This window comes from Euprymna scolopes, chromosome 15, assembly GCF_053919585.1.
Source record: "Euprymna scolopes isolate OS-2025 chromosome 15, ASM5391958v1, whole genome shotgun sequence".
NCBI classification, from domain to species: Eukaryota; Metazoa; Mollusca; class Cephalopoda; order Sepiida; family Sepiolidae; genus Euprymna; species Euprymna scolopes.
In genome coordinates this window covers 76612992-76629537 of record NC_136496.1, presented here as the reverse complement: position 1 = coordinate 76629537, position 16546 = coordinate 76612992, and the positions used below count along the sequence as shown (strand labels likewise).

Sequence of the window (16546 nt, the reverse complement as noted above, 5' to 3'; positions counted from 1 at the left end):
AAAGTACCTGTTGCTGGGTACATATAGGTGTAGTTTTGATTATTAAGGAGGCATAGATTATTTTTATTTATTATGTTTTCTATTTCTTTTCCTTTTTTATTTGTTTCTTTACTTCCCTATATAACATTGTGACTGTTGAGATCTCCTAGTAGAAAAAAGGGTTTAGGGAGTTGTTTTATTAATTGAGTTATCTCAGTTTCGTTGATTGTATCTTTTGGAGGGATGTATATTGAGCAAAGTGTTATAGTTCTATGTAGAGTCACTGAAACTGCAATTGCTTGCAAGTTTGTGTTTATATTTATTTGTCTGTGAGGGACTTCATTCTTCACAAGTATTGATGTGCCTCCAGAAGCTCTGTCCGTATCTTTATTTATGTAGTTGTAAGATGTGTAGTGTTTTATGTTGATGGTATTATTTTCTTTCAGAAAGGTCTCCTGTAGACAGACAAGTGCTGGGCTCATATTTGTTATTAATAATGTGAGTTCATTTTGGTTTGCTTTTATCCCTCTGATATTCCATTGTAATATTTTGTTCATCATTTGGAATTGTGTTCAACTTCCATCGTCTCCAATCCCTCAAATCTATTTTCTGTCGGAGTCCCTGTTCGAGATATAGATCGGGATCTTTCTTTTCCTGTTTTTTTTTTTTTTTTTTTTTTGTCTGGGGGGATTTTTGATTCTTTTCTGGCTTGTGATGTGTTTGATGGTTGTTCGGTTGTTTTTGTAGAAATGGTTTGTGGTTTTGTTTCTTTTTGTGGTTCAGTAGTGTCTTTACTTAATATTATCCTTGGATTGGTTGCAGACATTGCACTATTCATTTTCCTCATTTCTTCGAATAGTTCTTTCATTTCCTTTATTAGTTTGCTTAGGACATCAATTTTCTTGTCAGTTGTATCCGTTACATGTATATGACCATTTTGATTGTTGATTGGATTAGTTTTTTTTTGTTGCATCTGCATATGTTTTAGTTTCGATGATTTTCCTGGCCTCTGGGTAGGATATATTCTTTATATGTTTTAGTTTGGTCACTTCTTTTTCTCTTTTCCATATTTCGCAATATCTAGAGCCAGCGCCATGGTTTCCCAGGCAGTTGGCACACTTGAAATCTTTTCTGCAGTCAATGTGTGGGCCACTTTCTCCACATCTTCCACACACTGGTAATCGTGTGCACCGATCTTGATGGTGTCCAAACTTCTGGCACTTGAAGCATTGGAGGGGGTTTGGAATATAAATTTCTACATTTATTTTCATATATCCGACTTTCACTTCTTTGGGTATTGTGAGGGAATCGAAAGTTAGTATATATGTATTGGTATCGATTTTCTCACCGTTTTTTTTAATTTGAACTCTGCGAACATCTAACACATTCTGTTTCTGTAAGTTTGTCCGGATTTCCTCCAAGGGACAAAGTGCAAGTTCGTGGCTTTTCACTACTCCTTTGCAGGTATTTAGGGTTGGATGTCTGTAGCATTTGACTTTGATGTTTTCAAATAATTTTAGTTTCAATATTTCTTTAGTTTGTTCTTCGTTATGGGTTTCTATTAGTAGGCTGCCGTTAAATTGTTTTTTAATAGACTTTGGTTTTAGAGTTTTAAGATTTTTTCAATTTTAAAAGGTGATAGTTTGCTCAAAGGAGTTTCCTCCATTGATTCTATTACTACGAATGTTGAGTTCCTTGGTTTTATCGTCTCTTCGTCAGAGCTACTGATGTCAGAGACATCAGAGTGGGTTCTCTTTGGGTGGTTGGGTGGTTTTGGGAGGAATAAGCCATATATTTTGTTTTCTTTTTTCGTCATCTTTGTTCCCCACCCACCTCGGAGTCCTATTTGGGAAGAGCCTGGGGGGAAACCCATTCGCCCAGCCTCTACAGGGATACAATGATGATATAACCGACTTTGGTGGTATCATAATGATTATCTGTTCTCTCTTGATATTGCTATGGGATCTGTAGCAATCCTGAGGGGTTTACAGCCTCGTCATCGATATTCACACCTAATCGATTGACCCTCAGCCACCGCTTTCCATCATATATTAGGGAGTAGGGTTATTTGTGGGAGAGGGGGGATGTGTTGTATTAGTAGTGAGTTTTTGGAATGGGCAATATATGGTGGGGCTTGGCGTGACTGGTCGATTGGTCGGATCGGGCCTCTCCGACCGCCCGTCTAATCGAAGTAAGGGCCAAAGTAATGTGTTGCGGTGCCTAAACTTCTATGTATCCTGGTTTAGGTTCGCTCAATCACCAGGATCACGTCCTAAGACTTTACGGGTAGCAACCCACGGCTAACTGGTTGCCCCATTGAGGGATTTTTACCCTCTGCAGGGGGGCAGTCGGTTTGTTCTCATGCCCTACCGACAGGGCAAAAAAATAAATAAATAGATAATTTAATAGAATATATTTGTTTTCTTTTTCTTTCTTTTTTTGTTGTTTCTTTTCCTTTTTAAAATCTGTTTCTATTTAACCCATAGTTGGGACCCTAACAGGTACTACCACTCCGGGTCAGGGTGGACCTGGGAGCAATGGCAATTAAGAGGTGGCTCCACACTCCCCAAGCCCGTAAGCTGGACCTCACCATCGGATGTAGTTTAAGGTCATATCCAGGACCGGGAGTAAGGTAGGAAAAAATAAAATAAAAAGGGGGGGGGGGAAAGGCTGTTGTTTTTGTTTTTGGTTTTGCAGAACATAATTAAGTTTTACAAAAAAGATCAGAAAACAAAAAAACGTCAATGTAGGTGCATTTCATCTCAGGAAGCCACAGGGCAGCCTGATCTGGTAGCACCAGAGTGGTCTGACATGACAGTTGAGGATTCACAATATTATCATGCAATCACCTTTACAAGAAAGAAAGTTTTTAAGTCACATATGTGTACTTTCATGTAGGACTAAAGCTGGGTTCAAAAGTCATCTACGTATGCACAACGCTTAACTGAAGAGATGGCAAACTTTTGTCAAGAAGTAGCAATCATTATATATATATATATATATATATATATATATATATATATATATGTATGTGTCTGTATATAAAGAAAATGGATAGTTATATTTTTTCTTCTGATTTATGGAACACATTTTGGATTGGCTAGAGGTTTTGTTTTCAATTTAATGTTTCTACAAAGTTTGATTGGCAATTTGATGTAGAGTTTGGCAAATTGTGACTGGCACTAGTGTGGATTCCTCAGGAGCTGCAAAGAAAACTCCCTAATTATTGAAAAACCCTTTTATTGATAATTTATTCCCTCTTTCCTACTATGTTTATTATATCTACCTCAATGACTTTTCTTTATATTATCTTCTGGCAGACCTGAACGAGCTTTCCCCCTGCTGTAAAATTAATTTTTTTTCACGTTTTCTTATTTTTCCTGTGGATTATTGTTGATAATTGGAGGGAAGGATGCATACTTCCCTTCCCCAAGAAGGGTGACCTAAGCATACCAAGCAACTACAGAGAAATAACACCCCAATTGCAGCAAAAATCTACAATGCCATGCTTCTCAACGATATCAATCCAAGAAGAAGTGCTCAGGAAGAACCAGAATAGATTTAGAAAGAATCGCTCTACTACTAAGTCCAATACTTACTATCAGGAGACTAATCAAAGGAGTCAAAGCCAAAAACATTGAGGCAGTCATGCTCTTTGTAGATTTCTCCAAAGCGTTTGACTCCGTTCAAAGAGGAAAAATGGCCAGTATATAAAAAGCATATGGCATTCCAAATTAAGTCATTAATGCTATCATGATGCTATATGAGCACACTCGAGCAATGGTCAGGTCGCTAGATGGAGACACTGAATTCTTTGATATCCGCACCGGGGTTCTACAAGAAGATACTCTTGCCCCTTTTCTTTTCATTGCCTGCTTTGACTTTGTACTCCGCACCTCTGTTGATATACACAATACACTAAGCTTCACCCTAAATGAATCCAGAAACGGACGTCATCAATCAGCACACATAACTGATGCAGATTACGCAGACGATATTGATTTGTTTGCGAATAACACTGCTGATGCACAAACACTGTTTTGCAAGTTAGAAAAGCGTGCAAATGACATTTGTCTTCACATTAATACGGATAAGACAAAGTTTAGGACTTTCAATGTGGAAGGAGAGATCAGGTTGGAACAACACTGAAAGAAGTTGCTGAGTTTACATATCTGGGCAGCAACAGTTTCCACAGAGAGAGATATTGAAATTCGCATCTCAAAAGCATAGGCCGCATTGGATGGGGCTACATTCAGTATGAACTTCAAGACTAATTGACAAACTAAAAAGGCAGTTCTTTAGGGCAGTGGTAGAGTCTATCCTTGTATATGGTGCTACAGCCTGGACACTTACGAAAAGATTGAAAAGAAAACTAGATGGCACATACACCTGTACGCTACAAACAGTATTAAATATATCGTAGCAAAATCATCCCACGAAGCAGCAACTTTATGGCAACCTACCTGCCATATCTAATACCATTAGGGAGAGACGTCTATGATTTGCCGGTCACTGTCTGAGAAGCAAGCATGAATTGGTGAGTGATGCATTGCTATGGACTCTACGACACGGACGCGAAAGCAAAGAACGACCTAGATCTACGTACATCCAGCAATAGCACACAACACCAACTGTGAACCTGAAGATCTGAGGCAGCTGATGGAAGACAGGAAACTCTGGATAGGAAGAGTCACATTGGTCCGGGAAAGGAGTCCATTCTGATGATGATGATGATGATGATGTTTGTCGATAACAGACTTAACTTTTATATTAGCAGGAAAATATTTTAAAAAAAGTTTATTTAATGACTTTTAACATAAGATATTACTTTTAAATTATAATGTTCTATTAAATTGATACCCCACTTTTTGGCCAATCAGCAAAACTCTCCTTATTAAGCTATTTTTGTGGTGTAAAAAAAAAAGATTTAATTGAACGTTATAATTTAAAAGTAATCTCCTATGTTAACAGTCATTGAATAAACTTAAAAAAATTTTTTTTTATCCTGCTAATATGAAAGTTAAGTCTGTTATCGACGATAATAATTTTACGCTGTATGCCTCAGTCGCAAATTAGACAAAGAATAGAAAAGAACTTCAACTTGCTTTTTTATTGTACAACGATATTTCCTCGTTCTCCCTTGATGTGTAACTTCTCGTTACAGCTGATCTTGAACGTCATGCACGTTTCTAATGTGATCATCTTCTCAAAAGTGCTCTCTTATTTTTAGTCTTTTTTTTTCCCCTTACCATGATATCATTTTATTCATGGCTCGGTATTTACATAAAGACGGCTGCACAATATGATATCAGTTTTGTATATAAAAATTCTAATTTAATAATTTTCTTCTTTCGTTTCCAAAATAGAGAGAATTGTAAATTAATGTCTTTACTTTTTCTCATTTTATTTTCTAAATCAACTTTGCCATTTATCAGAGAATGTTACTTTCAATGCGAGAATCTTTCAAAAATTCATCAAAAACACCCCAGTTAACGATTTTCATGTGTACCAGTTGGTTTTTCCACTTGTTGCCTAGTTCTCTTATTAGCAATGAATGATTCATGAGAATTTACCAGCAAGGTTGTGTTTCACCCGGGATCCATATTATCGCCACACTTTACCACTTTTTCAGTTTGTTGTTTAATACCCGAAAATTCTTTAACCTGACTTTTTTTTTTTTTTTTTTAGTTTATTTTTGTTCAGATTGCTTAAGATCTATAAAATCACAAAGTTATAAAAGATAGAAGTAACGAATTAAAAAAAAAAAAAAAAAAAAAACATAAAAAATAAAAAGTATTGTTTTGTTTCTATTGTTTTTGTTTATTTTTCAGGTTTCAAACAACCTCTGGCTCGTGGGCCAAATACTGCCCTGGAGTGAATTTTGTTTGGCCTGCCACTTTACTCATGGCACGACATAAATATAAACAAACCAAACCACAGTGACAATTGAGATACTGAATAAATTGTTTCAAAATTCAAATTCTTATTTAAGAATAAGGGAAACCCGACATTGTCAGGACTAAATCATCATCATCAACGAACGATCCATCTTTGCATATTTTTTATTGTCATCGAAATCGGTGAAATCACCCATTTTTAAATCAAATCAATTGATTACAGTTGGGGATCCATCGTGGTGCACCGGGAAGAACCTTCAAATGCCTCCCCCGCAATGATTTAGTCTAAAATATATTGTAATCTACATTGCACTGTAGAGAACCTATTGTTGATTTTATTAAATTACTTTCACATAACAGCTAAGATTAAAGTTTAAAACGCAAAAGTCAAGAATGATTGCATATGTGCAAAATGAATGCCAATACTCAAAATGTCTGCAGCTGGTGAAAATGGCACACCCCAACAGCCCTAGAAAAATAGTGTGTGATATCAGTACTAACAAACTGCGCTCATATGTTCCAGCATCCTTAAGGAAAGACATATTCAACGCGGTACATGGGTTATCACACCCAGGGGCCAATGCGTCGATACGTTTGATGACAGACAGGAATGTCTGACCGAGGATGAAAGCAGACGTGCGAGAATGGACAAAGAAGTGCGTGCAGTGTCAAAAGGCCAAGGTCGGTCGACATACACGTGCGCCACTAGGCACGTTTCCAGTACCTGATGAGAGGTTCAAGCACATACACCTCGACATCACCGGTCCATTTCCAACATGTGAAGGCCAATGCTATCTTTTGACATGTGTCGACAGATTTTCAAGGTGGTTTGAAGCCTTACCAATGCCGGATATGACAGTATACACAACAGCCAGAACTTTCCTCGCTGGATGGGTAGAAAGATTCGGTGTCCCGGAAAATGTGACAACTGACAGAGGTAGACAGTTCGAGTCCGAACTGTTTCATAAACTCTCAGGACTTTTGGGCACCAGAAGTATACACACGACAGCATACCATCCACAAGCAAACGGAGCAGTCGAACATCTACATCACAGCCTAAAGGCCTCTTTACGCGCAGTGCTTACCAGCAATACAAAGTGGTTAGAACACCTTCCTCTAATTTTGCTGGGTTTGCGCACAGCAGTGAAGAAGGATATGAATTGCTCAGCAGCAGAAGCGCTATATGGTACCACACTACGCCTGCCAGCACAATACTTTTGTGATACATCAAATAAAGTTTGGGACCCTGCATCATTTGTTGATAGACTGACAAGAACCATAGCCAAAATGGCATATTCTCAATCAGGAATGAACAAGTTCGCTAACACATATGTGCCAAAGGCACTAGAGACATGCACACGTGTTTGTTCGTGATACAGCTAGGTCGCATACCCTACAACCACCGTACTGCGGACCTTTTAAAGTCAACAAGAAAAACAAGAAGTATTTCAGCGTCCTCATTAAGGACGAAGAACAAAATATCTCAATTGACAGGTTGAAACCCGCAACACTCGAGGATGCATATTTAGAAGTAGATCCCTCACAAAGGATGCCAGTCGAAGTGACATTGGAAAAACGCCCTTATAAAAAAACATGTTCGAGCAGACAGGTAAAATGGCCTGCCCATTTAAGAGACTTTGTCTCTACATAAAAAAAAAAACAAAAAAACAATCCTCTCACAACATTCAATTAAAAGAACTCCGTATTTTGGGGGGGAGTGTTGTAGGGGACTAAAAATTAGAGGACACCGGGGAGGAGTAATCTGCCCCTGCTCTAAGGCGGTTGGTTTTTTCCCTTTGGTCACGGGCAGACGTGTTGCCTTTTCCCTCTCAAGAAGAGGAGAACCTTTGTTCCACCACGAGGTGAGATCTGAGAACTTTTTCCACCAGTCGGTGAGTCTTATCGAACTGTCGCTATTGTATTGTGTTTTATTGTTGTTTAAATGTTTGTCAGTGTATAATAAATGTGTAAACGTAATTGGGCAATTGTGTTTATTCATATATTTTTTTGTTTAGTTAAAACTAACACCCCTCCCTCCTTAATTTTTCAAATACAATCAAAAAGTAGTCGGCAGCCTACAAAACAATTATGAAACTATGTCCACCTATCTTTTTACCAACATTTTTGCTTGTACCTAAGAATCATGCTTCAATTGTGCTCTAAATACAAACATTTATTTCGAACGTGACCGTCATATCAAAGGAACTAATTTTAATTTTGTATATTTGGCCTTTCTAATTGTGCGGTAATACAACTTAAATGCACCTGCGGGTTTGTATTACTGTTAGAAATTCGCTCAATATATGTTACCGTGACATAAGTTGGCATATATTCGGTTGTTTTTTAATAGTATTTTGTCTAGTTTATTATTTATAATACCTTTTCCCAAACTTACCCTCTCCGAGAGAGAGTCGGGCGCCATTTTGAATTTTACAATACATCGGTAAACACTGCATGTTTTTCGAGCTGAATAAACGTGTTACACTGAATAAAAACACAAAAAATATATCCAGTTAGGTAGAAAAGTAACTTATCTTGCCTTTGATAACATTTATTTGTTATATATTTGTTTTTTGACAACTTTTTCGAATCTATGTGTACAGTAATACAAACCCGCACCGCGCACCGGCTATGTTATGCTGTATAAGATGGTAACTTTGGTCAAAATCGCATGTTCGTTCTTTAATCGGATTTTTTTCGATTATCGATACTTATCGAATACGTTCCGATACAAAACCTATCTAAGAACACTGCCAGATCAGTACATTTGTGTGAAATTTCATAAAAAATGGCCTAACCGCTGTGTGGAGTCTGTAGGGAACTCACACACAAAGTTCCTTTCATTTAATGATAAATAGAAATAATCAAATTATATTTAATACTTATTTTCTTAAAATGCACAAAAATTTTATTTACATATTTATAGGCACCGCCAAAAATGGCCGCAAAATCAAGTTGTTGTTGTTTTTTAAAACTAAATTACATTTATTAAAATCCATTATTTCTGAGTAACTTTTTTTTTCCCAGAAAGATAAAACCCTGAATTTTATCATATAGAAAACAGAATAATGTAAAACTTTTTCTATTATTTTTAATTCAATTTTAAATGTTAAATTTCCCCAAAAAGTTAACAATTGACATTTTTTGTCTTGCACAAAAAACGTACTTAAATATTTAAAAAAAAGGGGTTTTGAAATAATTAATTTATTTATTTATTGTCTAACTAAGATTTAGGATGATTTTCTAAGAGAATATGCAAAAATATTATAATATAAGTACCTGAATTTCAAATAATTCCACTTATTCATATAGGTAACCAGATATTTCGCGTCTACGTAGAGTTCAGATCGACTCTGTTTACGTTTTCTTTTGATAAGAAGAAAACTATGGAAGACCAAACAGGCCAAAAAAACTTATTTTTCAGTGACGAAAATTTCAGTGTATTATTAAGCTGAGGCTGGCCAGTACCAGACGGGTGACCATTTGTATGAGTTTGGTTTTTAATGTGTATGTGTGTGGGGGCCAGGCTCCCCAAAATGGGGGGGGGGGGCAATTTAAAACAGAATAAAAAAAAAATATTTCAGCGCGTTTGGTCCACCGTAGTCGAAAGGCGGCAAACGTTTTCAAACGAGATCGAAAAAAATGATGCTATTTTTAACACAAAGGGCACAATATTTATCGAATTTTTTTTTTGTATCGATTATTCAAAGCATGCCCTGTTTAATAATGGTCATGCATTATTCGGCTCGCTAAAAAAAAAATTGTTAATTTATTTATCAAAAATTTTAAAATGGCTTTTTTCGTATAAATATTAAAAAAAATTTTTTTTTTGTTTTGCTTAACTTAAATTAATTATTTTACTTAACATATTCACCGAATTTCACACTTCAAAACTCAAAAGCGGGATAATTAAACACAATCGAAGTTCTGATATTCAGACGTCAAAATAAGGTATGCAAACAATTTTTTTTTTTTTTTTTTTAAATCTATAATTCTGTCCCTTACAACAACACAATATGTTTTGTTCAGTTTCAGATGATTATTTTAAGCATATTTGTTCCCACTTCAAAACAAGGGGGGGGGTTTGTAAGCAAAAAATATATATATATAAATATCGTTTATGAAAAATAAGTACACTGTTATAAAGTTCATTCTTCTCCTAATAATCGCTGAAAATTTCGTATTGATCGGATAATTACCTGATTTTTGGTAGATTTTTAAAAAGACGGTCCGTCAAAAAGTACTGACCTGCCCCCCCCCCCCGTTTTGGCGGTGCCTACATATTTAATAACTAAGGCTATGAACCAGCATATTCTTTTTATTGTTTTGACTCTCGAATATATATCCGACACAGACTTAATCAACCGAGAACCACACATCACTCTAAAAGCATATAAGATATCAACATATATAAACTCGAGAGTGAAAACAACGAATAGAATATGCTGTTGTCCCAGTCCTATTAATGATATTGTTGCTCTCCATGACAAAAGCTATTTGGCCTTACTGTTTCAGCATAGCTTTCTGCCCCTCGCACTCCAAAAGATTGCCGAAAGTAAAATAAAAAGGATCCACAAGCAAAATTTAGAAAGCTAGTCTTAACGGGAGGGAAGGGGGGTTGTTGTTGTTACACGGACGGAAAACAATTTGCTTGCGAATGCTAAACTGCACTATTTCCAATACAATTTTTGGCTTCATTTATCGAAAACAAGGTCAATTTTGACGACGTGCCCCAGGCCCAGCGTATTATAAGCTCCCCATGTTAAGAACAGCTTTCAAAATAACTCCCATCAACCTCCCCATGTTAAGAACGGCTTTCGAGGTTGGGGGATGTTTATTCCGAAAACCATTCTTAACATGGGGAGGTCGGGTGTTTATAATATGCTGGGGCACATCGTAAAAATTGACCGAAAACAAAGCAAAAATAATCCAAAAACACGAGGTTTCAAAAATCAAAACAAAAACTAAGATGACCCCATCATTCATTACACAAATTCATTAATTCTTCTTACCTTGTCTGTGACGGTCGCTGCAAACTTTAATACTTGGGATGTGACATTTTCTACGGACTTTTCCGACACGAATTCAATTCCATCGTCAGATTTCTTCTTCTTGTTGCAAGACACCAAAATTGTTTCGGGTGGTTCGTCGCTTATACGACGTTTTAAACGAACAATCGCTGCCATTATTATTCGTTTGTTGTTTGTTTAATATATTCCACTTTACGTATATAAGAATATATTATTAACAATAAAAATAAGATCTGGGTTATTTTTTAATGCTTTATTAATTTATAAGCAAGTGTACGACATTAAAGAATTTCGACCATTTAAAATTAGACACTAACATGAAAGAAACGGCGCAAGCGCGACATCTGGTGGTCTTGTACGAAAATCACGGCTAATATTTTTTAAATTAATTAATTTAATTTTACCTTCAATATTCTAAATAAAATGTAAAAAAAAAAAATCATATCAATAAATTATGGTTGATTAATCTTATATTTAAACATAAGGATTTAAGGATTCATTTATTTAAACAATTCATTCATTACAAAGGTATATTTTTCCGCGGCTTGTGTAAAATTTTGGATCGAGTAACTGAACCGGAAAAAGAAAGAGCACTTTCTATTTACAATGCCTCCCCACGGGACAAAGTTAGACACCAGGGTCGTTTTTTAACGTAGAGAAAAGAAACAAAAATAAAAATCGTCTCAGTCGTGAAGGATTTCTCCTCCACTGAGAGAGAACAAGAAATTGAAGTGAAGTGTAACATTTGAAGAACAGATACTACACTTTGATCGTGGCCCGAAGGCAGTATTTCGGCCGATGTAATCCCCGACCATCTTCAGGTGCATTTTTTTTCGAACTTGAGAACTTTCTAGGCGAATTTGAGAATCTGTACGGAATTTCGTACTGAAGAATTTATTTAATCTACGGGTTAGATTGTTCTAAATTCGTGGCCCAATGTAAAATGGCCATCTATTTTCTAACTAGATAGTGTTTTAACGATATGTAACCAATTTTTGGTTTTAGTAAAACGTTTTTTTTTGTTTTTTTTTTTATTTGTTTTATATGTTTGCCACCTGAACTTAGAGTTAGTGTTAGGGTTAAGGGAAGCATGGGAGGGGTGAAGGGGGTATCTATTGTCACCGGAGTTATATACTTAAACCCCCTCTAAATAATCAAATTCTATCCAGCTTTCACCACCATCGATCACTAAGATGTTCTCTCAGTGACCACCTTATCCTCGAGTGGCCTTCGAATCTTGATAAGCAGTGACTCCCCTGTAAACACACACACACACACACACACACACACACACACACACACACTGGGGCTGCTGTATTGCCATTTGGTGAATGGATTCTGGACCATGCAGTAGCTTCTGGTGGGGCCTTTCGATGCCATATTAGTGGGTACTTGTTACGGCTTTACCTTTTCATGTGCTAAAAAAAAAAAAAAATATTTCTTCATTTCTAGTTCTCTCTTACTTTCCCTCTCTACCCTGCTTCAGACATATCTATCGACCTCGTCGACAAATCCCAAAACACCATCATGAAAAGTCTCAATAAAAAACACACGATTAAACCCGGATCTCCAACTTCTAACGTAGACCCCCACTACCAGGTCTCCTTCTCTAACATCAGGGGTCTACGTTCTGACCTTCCAGAAGTTGAAATCCAATTACAGGAGACTAAACCTGACATATTATTTCTAAGTGAAACTGGCATTAGACAGACCATTTCCCTAGATGAGTTCATAATTAAAGAATACTCTAATTTAACTTCCAAATCTGACCTAATAGATCGCCATGGGCATGGAATATGTGCCTATATAAAAGATAGCTTTCCATGTGGTAGGGACATCTCCAGAGAAGATCCTAACTTACCCTATATGTGCTTCCGGGTTGCACTTGCTCAAACTACTGCATTTATATTTGCTCTCTATTGCCGCCACAACAGCGGAGTTACTGTCTTTAAAAGCATATCTGAGAAAATTGAACACGCCCTATCTGCTTATCCTTCAGCTAATATTCATGTCTGTGGAGACTTCAATGTTCACAATGGGGAATGGTTAACTCACTCAAACAAGACCGATGATGAGGGGAGGTTCTGTTATGATTTCTCCATTGCTTATGACCTCACTCAGATTGTTCACGAACCCACTCATGTTCCCGACACTTATGGCCAGTATGCAAGTCTCCTAGACCTCTTTCTCACAACTTGCCCTGAACTGTGTTCAGCTTCTGTTCTGTCTCCACTGGGATCTTCCGACCACTCAGTTGTATCAGTTAAGATAAAAATGAAATGTAATAAGTTCCCAGATGTACCTCTCCATTGTACAGTATATCGATACACTATGGCTGACTGCGATAGCTACCTCTGCGTTCCATGTTTAAAAAGGATGTGTCCTCTATAGTATCAGACTTGACAGAATGATTAATTGTAGATATAGACCGTTTCATATCTTCAAAAAAAATTCCAGCAAAAACCTAGCAGCCAGCCGTGGTTCTCTCTGGAATGTGCTGCTGCTATTGCGCATAGAAATCACCTTTTCCATTGCTTCCAACGTAATAGATGTACTGAGATTAAAGCCGCTTTCAGAACTGCCAGCAACCACTGTAAAAAAGTAATAAAGAACGCAAGAGAGTTGTATGCTCAGTCCATCAAGTCCAAAGTAGCTGAGCAGCAGCTTGGTTCCCACCAGTTTTGGCAAATAGCAAACAGAATCCTGAACAGAAGCGTGTGCTCTATCTCAACTCATATAAATGGACCTGAGGTAATCTCGTCAGCATCGGGCAAAGCCAAACTCTTTGCCAAGAACTTTGCAGCTAATTCTACCCTTTGCATCCAAGTCCGTCAACCCCCAATATTTCCTCCTGTATCAGAAAACATGCTATGTGATATACATATATCTCTACATGATGTTGCCAAGCTAATCAAAAACCTTGATTCCAGTAAAGCAACTGGCCCTGACGGTATTCCAATTATAGTACTCAAAAAACTTCAACCAGAACTTGTGCCCATCTTTACAAAACTGTTTGAATCTTGTCTGAAAGAGAATTGCTTCCCGTCACCCTGGAAAATCTCATCAGTATGTCCCGTATTTAAGAATTCAGGTGATCGCTCATCTCCCTCACAGTACAGGCCAATAAGTCTCCTGTGTGTCATGAGTAAGTTGCTGGAATCTGTGTTAAATAGAGAAGTAATCAACCATCTCAGCAAAAATAACCTTCTTAGTGACACGCAATATGGTTTCCATTCTGCTAGATCTATAGCAGATGTGCTTACAGTTATATCTCATAGGATTAGCGAATTTCTCGATGGAGGCTACCTTTCTAGGGCAATTGCTCTTGACATATCAATGGCCTTTGATAGAGTATGGCATAAAGGTTTACTTCACAAGATCTCCAGCTACGGTATAGCTGGAAATGTCTTCTCAATTATTAAATCATTTCTCTCTTTTCATAGGTTCATAAGAGTAGTGGTTGATGAGCAGAAATCAGAAACTCTTAGTATTAATGCTGGAGTCCCTCAGGGGTTCATCCTGGGCCCAACTCTCTTCCTGATCTATATTAATGATCTTCCAAATCACATCCTTACATCATTCGTAAACATCTATGCTGGTGACACTACTATCTATGGTAGCACATCTAAAACCGTAAACGACCAAGTTCTCTCTGATTTTCTCTCCTCTGATCTTGAGCAAGTGTTACAATGGGGAAAGAGATGGCTTGTTACTTTTAATGCATCTAAAACCAAGCTTTTAACTTTACATCAACGCTCTAATATGGCATCAATTGAAATGAATGGCTCTCGTCTTGGGGAGGCATCATGTTTTGACAAGCTTCTGGGCTTGACCATTACTCCTGATCTTAGATTGAACACATACATTAAATCCGTTGCCAAGGCCGCTGGAAAAATGGTGGGATTCTTCTATCAATCCAGTAGATATCTCACTGCTGATGCAATTCTTTATCTATATAAGAGCCAGGTATGTCCAAGGATGGAGTACTGTTGCCACATCTGGGCAGGAGCTGCTAGAAAGGACTTATCCTGCTTTGATAGAGTTAAAAAAAAACTTTGTAGCCTTCTGGGAGATGTCCTTTTCTCTTCCCTGCAACCTCTTTCTCACAGAAGAGATGTTGCGAGTTTGTCTCTGATGTATCGTTATTTTCATGGTATGCGCTCAGCTGAGCTCCAATCTATGGTCACCCCCTCACCAAACTTTCATAAGAAACACCCGTCTAGCAGAAAGCTATCACTAATTTCCCCCACTCTTTATCTGTGCCTAAACCTAAATGTAGATTCCATAAGCAAAGCTTCTTTCTTAGAACTGCACGCCTATGGAATTGTCTTCCGTTTTTCTGCTTTCCAGCTGACTACAATATGGTTGTCTTCAAGTCTCACGTAAACAAGTTTTTGATGAGCCGTTCCATATAAGTTAACAAATTTACCGAATCTCCATTACTAACGGTTACTATATTGTCCAATTTCTACTGTACACTCTTTAACCATTATCCTCGAGTGGCCTCTTGGCCTTGATAAATGATGATGCCTATGTAAAAAAACCAAACCCCTCCCCGAACACGGTTTAGTAAAATAAATAAATAAATGAATAAATAACATTAAAAATACTACATCGTGAAACGACGATATAAAACTCGACCAAAAAAATACATAGTCACCATCTTTCTAAGCAAGTCCAAGGACGATAACTTGAGTTTGATAATTTTAGGACAGATAACCATTTTTAGGATAAATACAAAAGTGAAGAAAATCTTTTAACCAAAAACTGGTAAAATATTGTTTTTTCTATATCCTATCCTTTAGAAAATTATGAACTTGAGTTCTGTGCCCATAGCACCATTCTTGACTTGTTTATAAAGACGGCAACTATATCTTTCGGTCGAGTTTTCATTTCGACGTTACGTGACTAAAATAGGAATTAACTGCTGAAAAAATATTCCGTTCTCCAAGACACACAAATGCGTAATTTTATTATTATGTAATTTTATATTTAGGTCTCCATCTTTTTTTTTTTTTTTGTGATTTTAAAAAGTACCTACCACTAAGTTCAGTTGGCAACAGACCCCTCACAAAATCCCCTCCTCAAAAAAACAACAACAAAAAAGAAAAGAAAAATGAAAGAATAATGATTAAAAAATAATGATTTGGATATGGGAGTGATTCGATAAAAATCACAACAAATTATCAATACCTCCTCCCATTAAAATAAATGATGGCGATTCTGAGTTTACGAGAGAGAGAGAGAGAGAGAGAGAGAGAGAGAGAGAGATAGATAGATAGATAGAGAGAGAGAGAGAGAGAGAGAGAGAGAGAGAGAGAGAGAGAGAGAGAGAGAGATTCGGGTTTCGGTTTCGTAAAAATACGGCACTATTTTTAAATTTCAACTTTTGTAGGCAACCCCGGTTAATCAAGATGGCTGCTTGTTTCAAGCATGTGCTTCTCTTGCACAGGTTAAAACCAACACACACTCTTACATGGAGTGCAAAGGTAATTAAAGAATGTGTGGATTATTTATTTTATGCTTTGTTTTAAATTTACATTGCATTTGTCATCATACTTAATAATTAAAAAGAAAAAGAAAAGTAAATGTTTAAGATTTCGAACAAAAACTTGTTGACGTTACTTCCTCAAATTATTT

General features: G+C 36.9%; 2 protein-coding genes across 2 annotated transcripts in view; one reads left to right on the top strand and one right to left on the bottom strand.

Moving 5' to 3' along the window:
• Positions 1-11274, bottom strand: part of LOC145293909 (putative RNA polymerase II nuclear localization protein SLC7A6OS) — a 28096-nt gene extending 16822 nt beyond the window's left edge. The window contains exon 1 of the mRNA XM_080140714.1: positions 10889-11274. Within this exon, the coding sequence (XP_079996840.1) occupies positions 10889-11062 (174 nt within the window). The 5' untranslated portion in view covers positions 11063-11274. The remainder of the gene's footprint in view (positions 1-10888) is intronic.
• Positions 11275-16219: 4945 nt separating this feature from the next.
• Positions 16220-16546, top strand: part of LOC145293908 (mitochondrial inner membrane protein OXA1L-like) — a 50327-nt gene continuing 50000 nt past the window's right edge. The window contains exon 1 of the mRNA XM_080140713.1: positions 16220-16395. Within this exon, the coding sequence (XP_079996839.1) occupies positions 16321-16395 (75 nt within the window). The 5' untranslated portion in view covers positions 16220-16320. The remainder of the gene's footprint in view (positions 16396-16546) is intronic.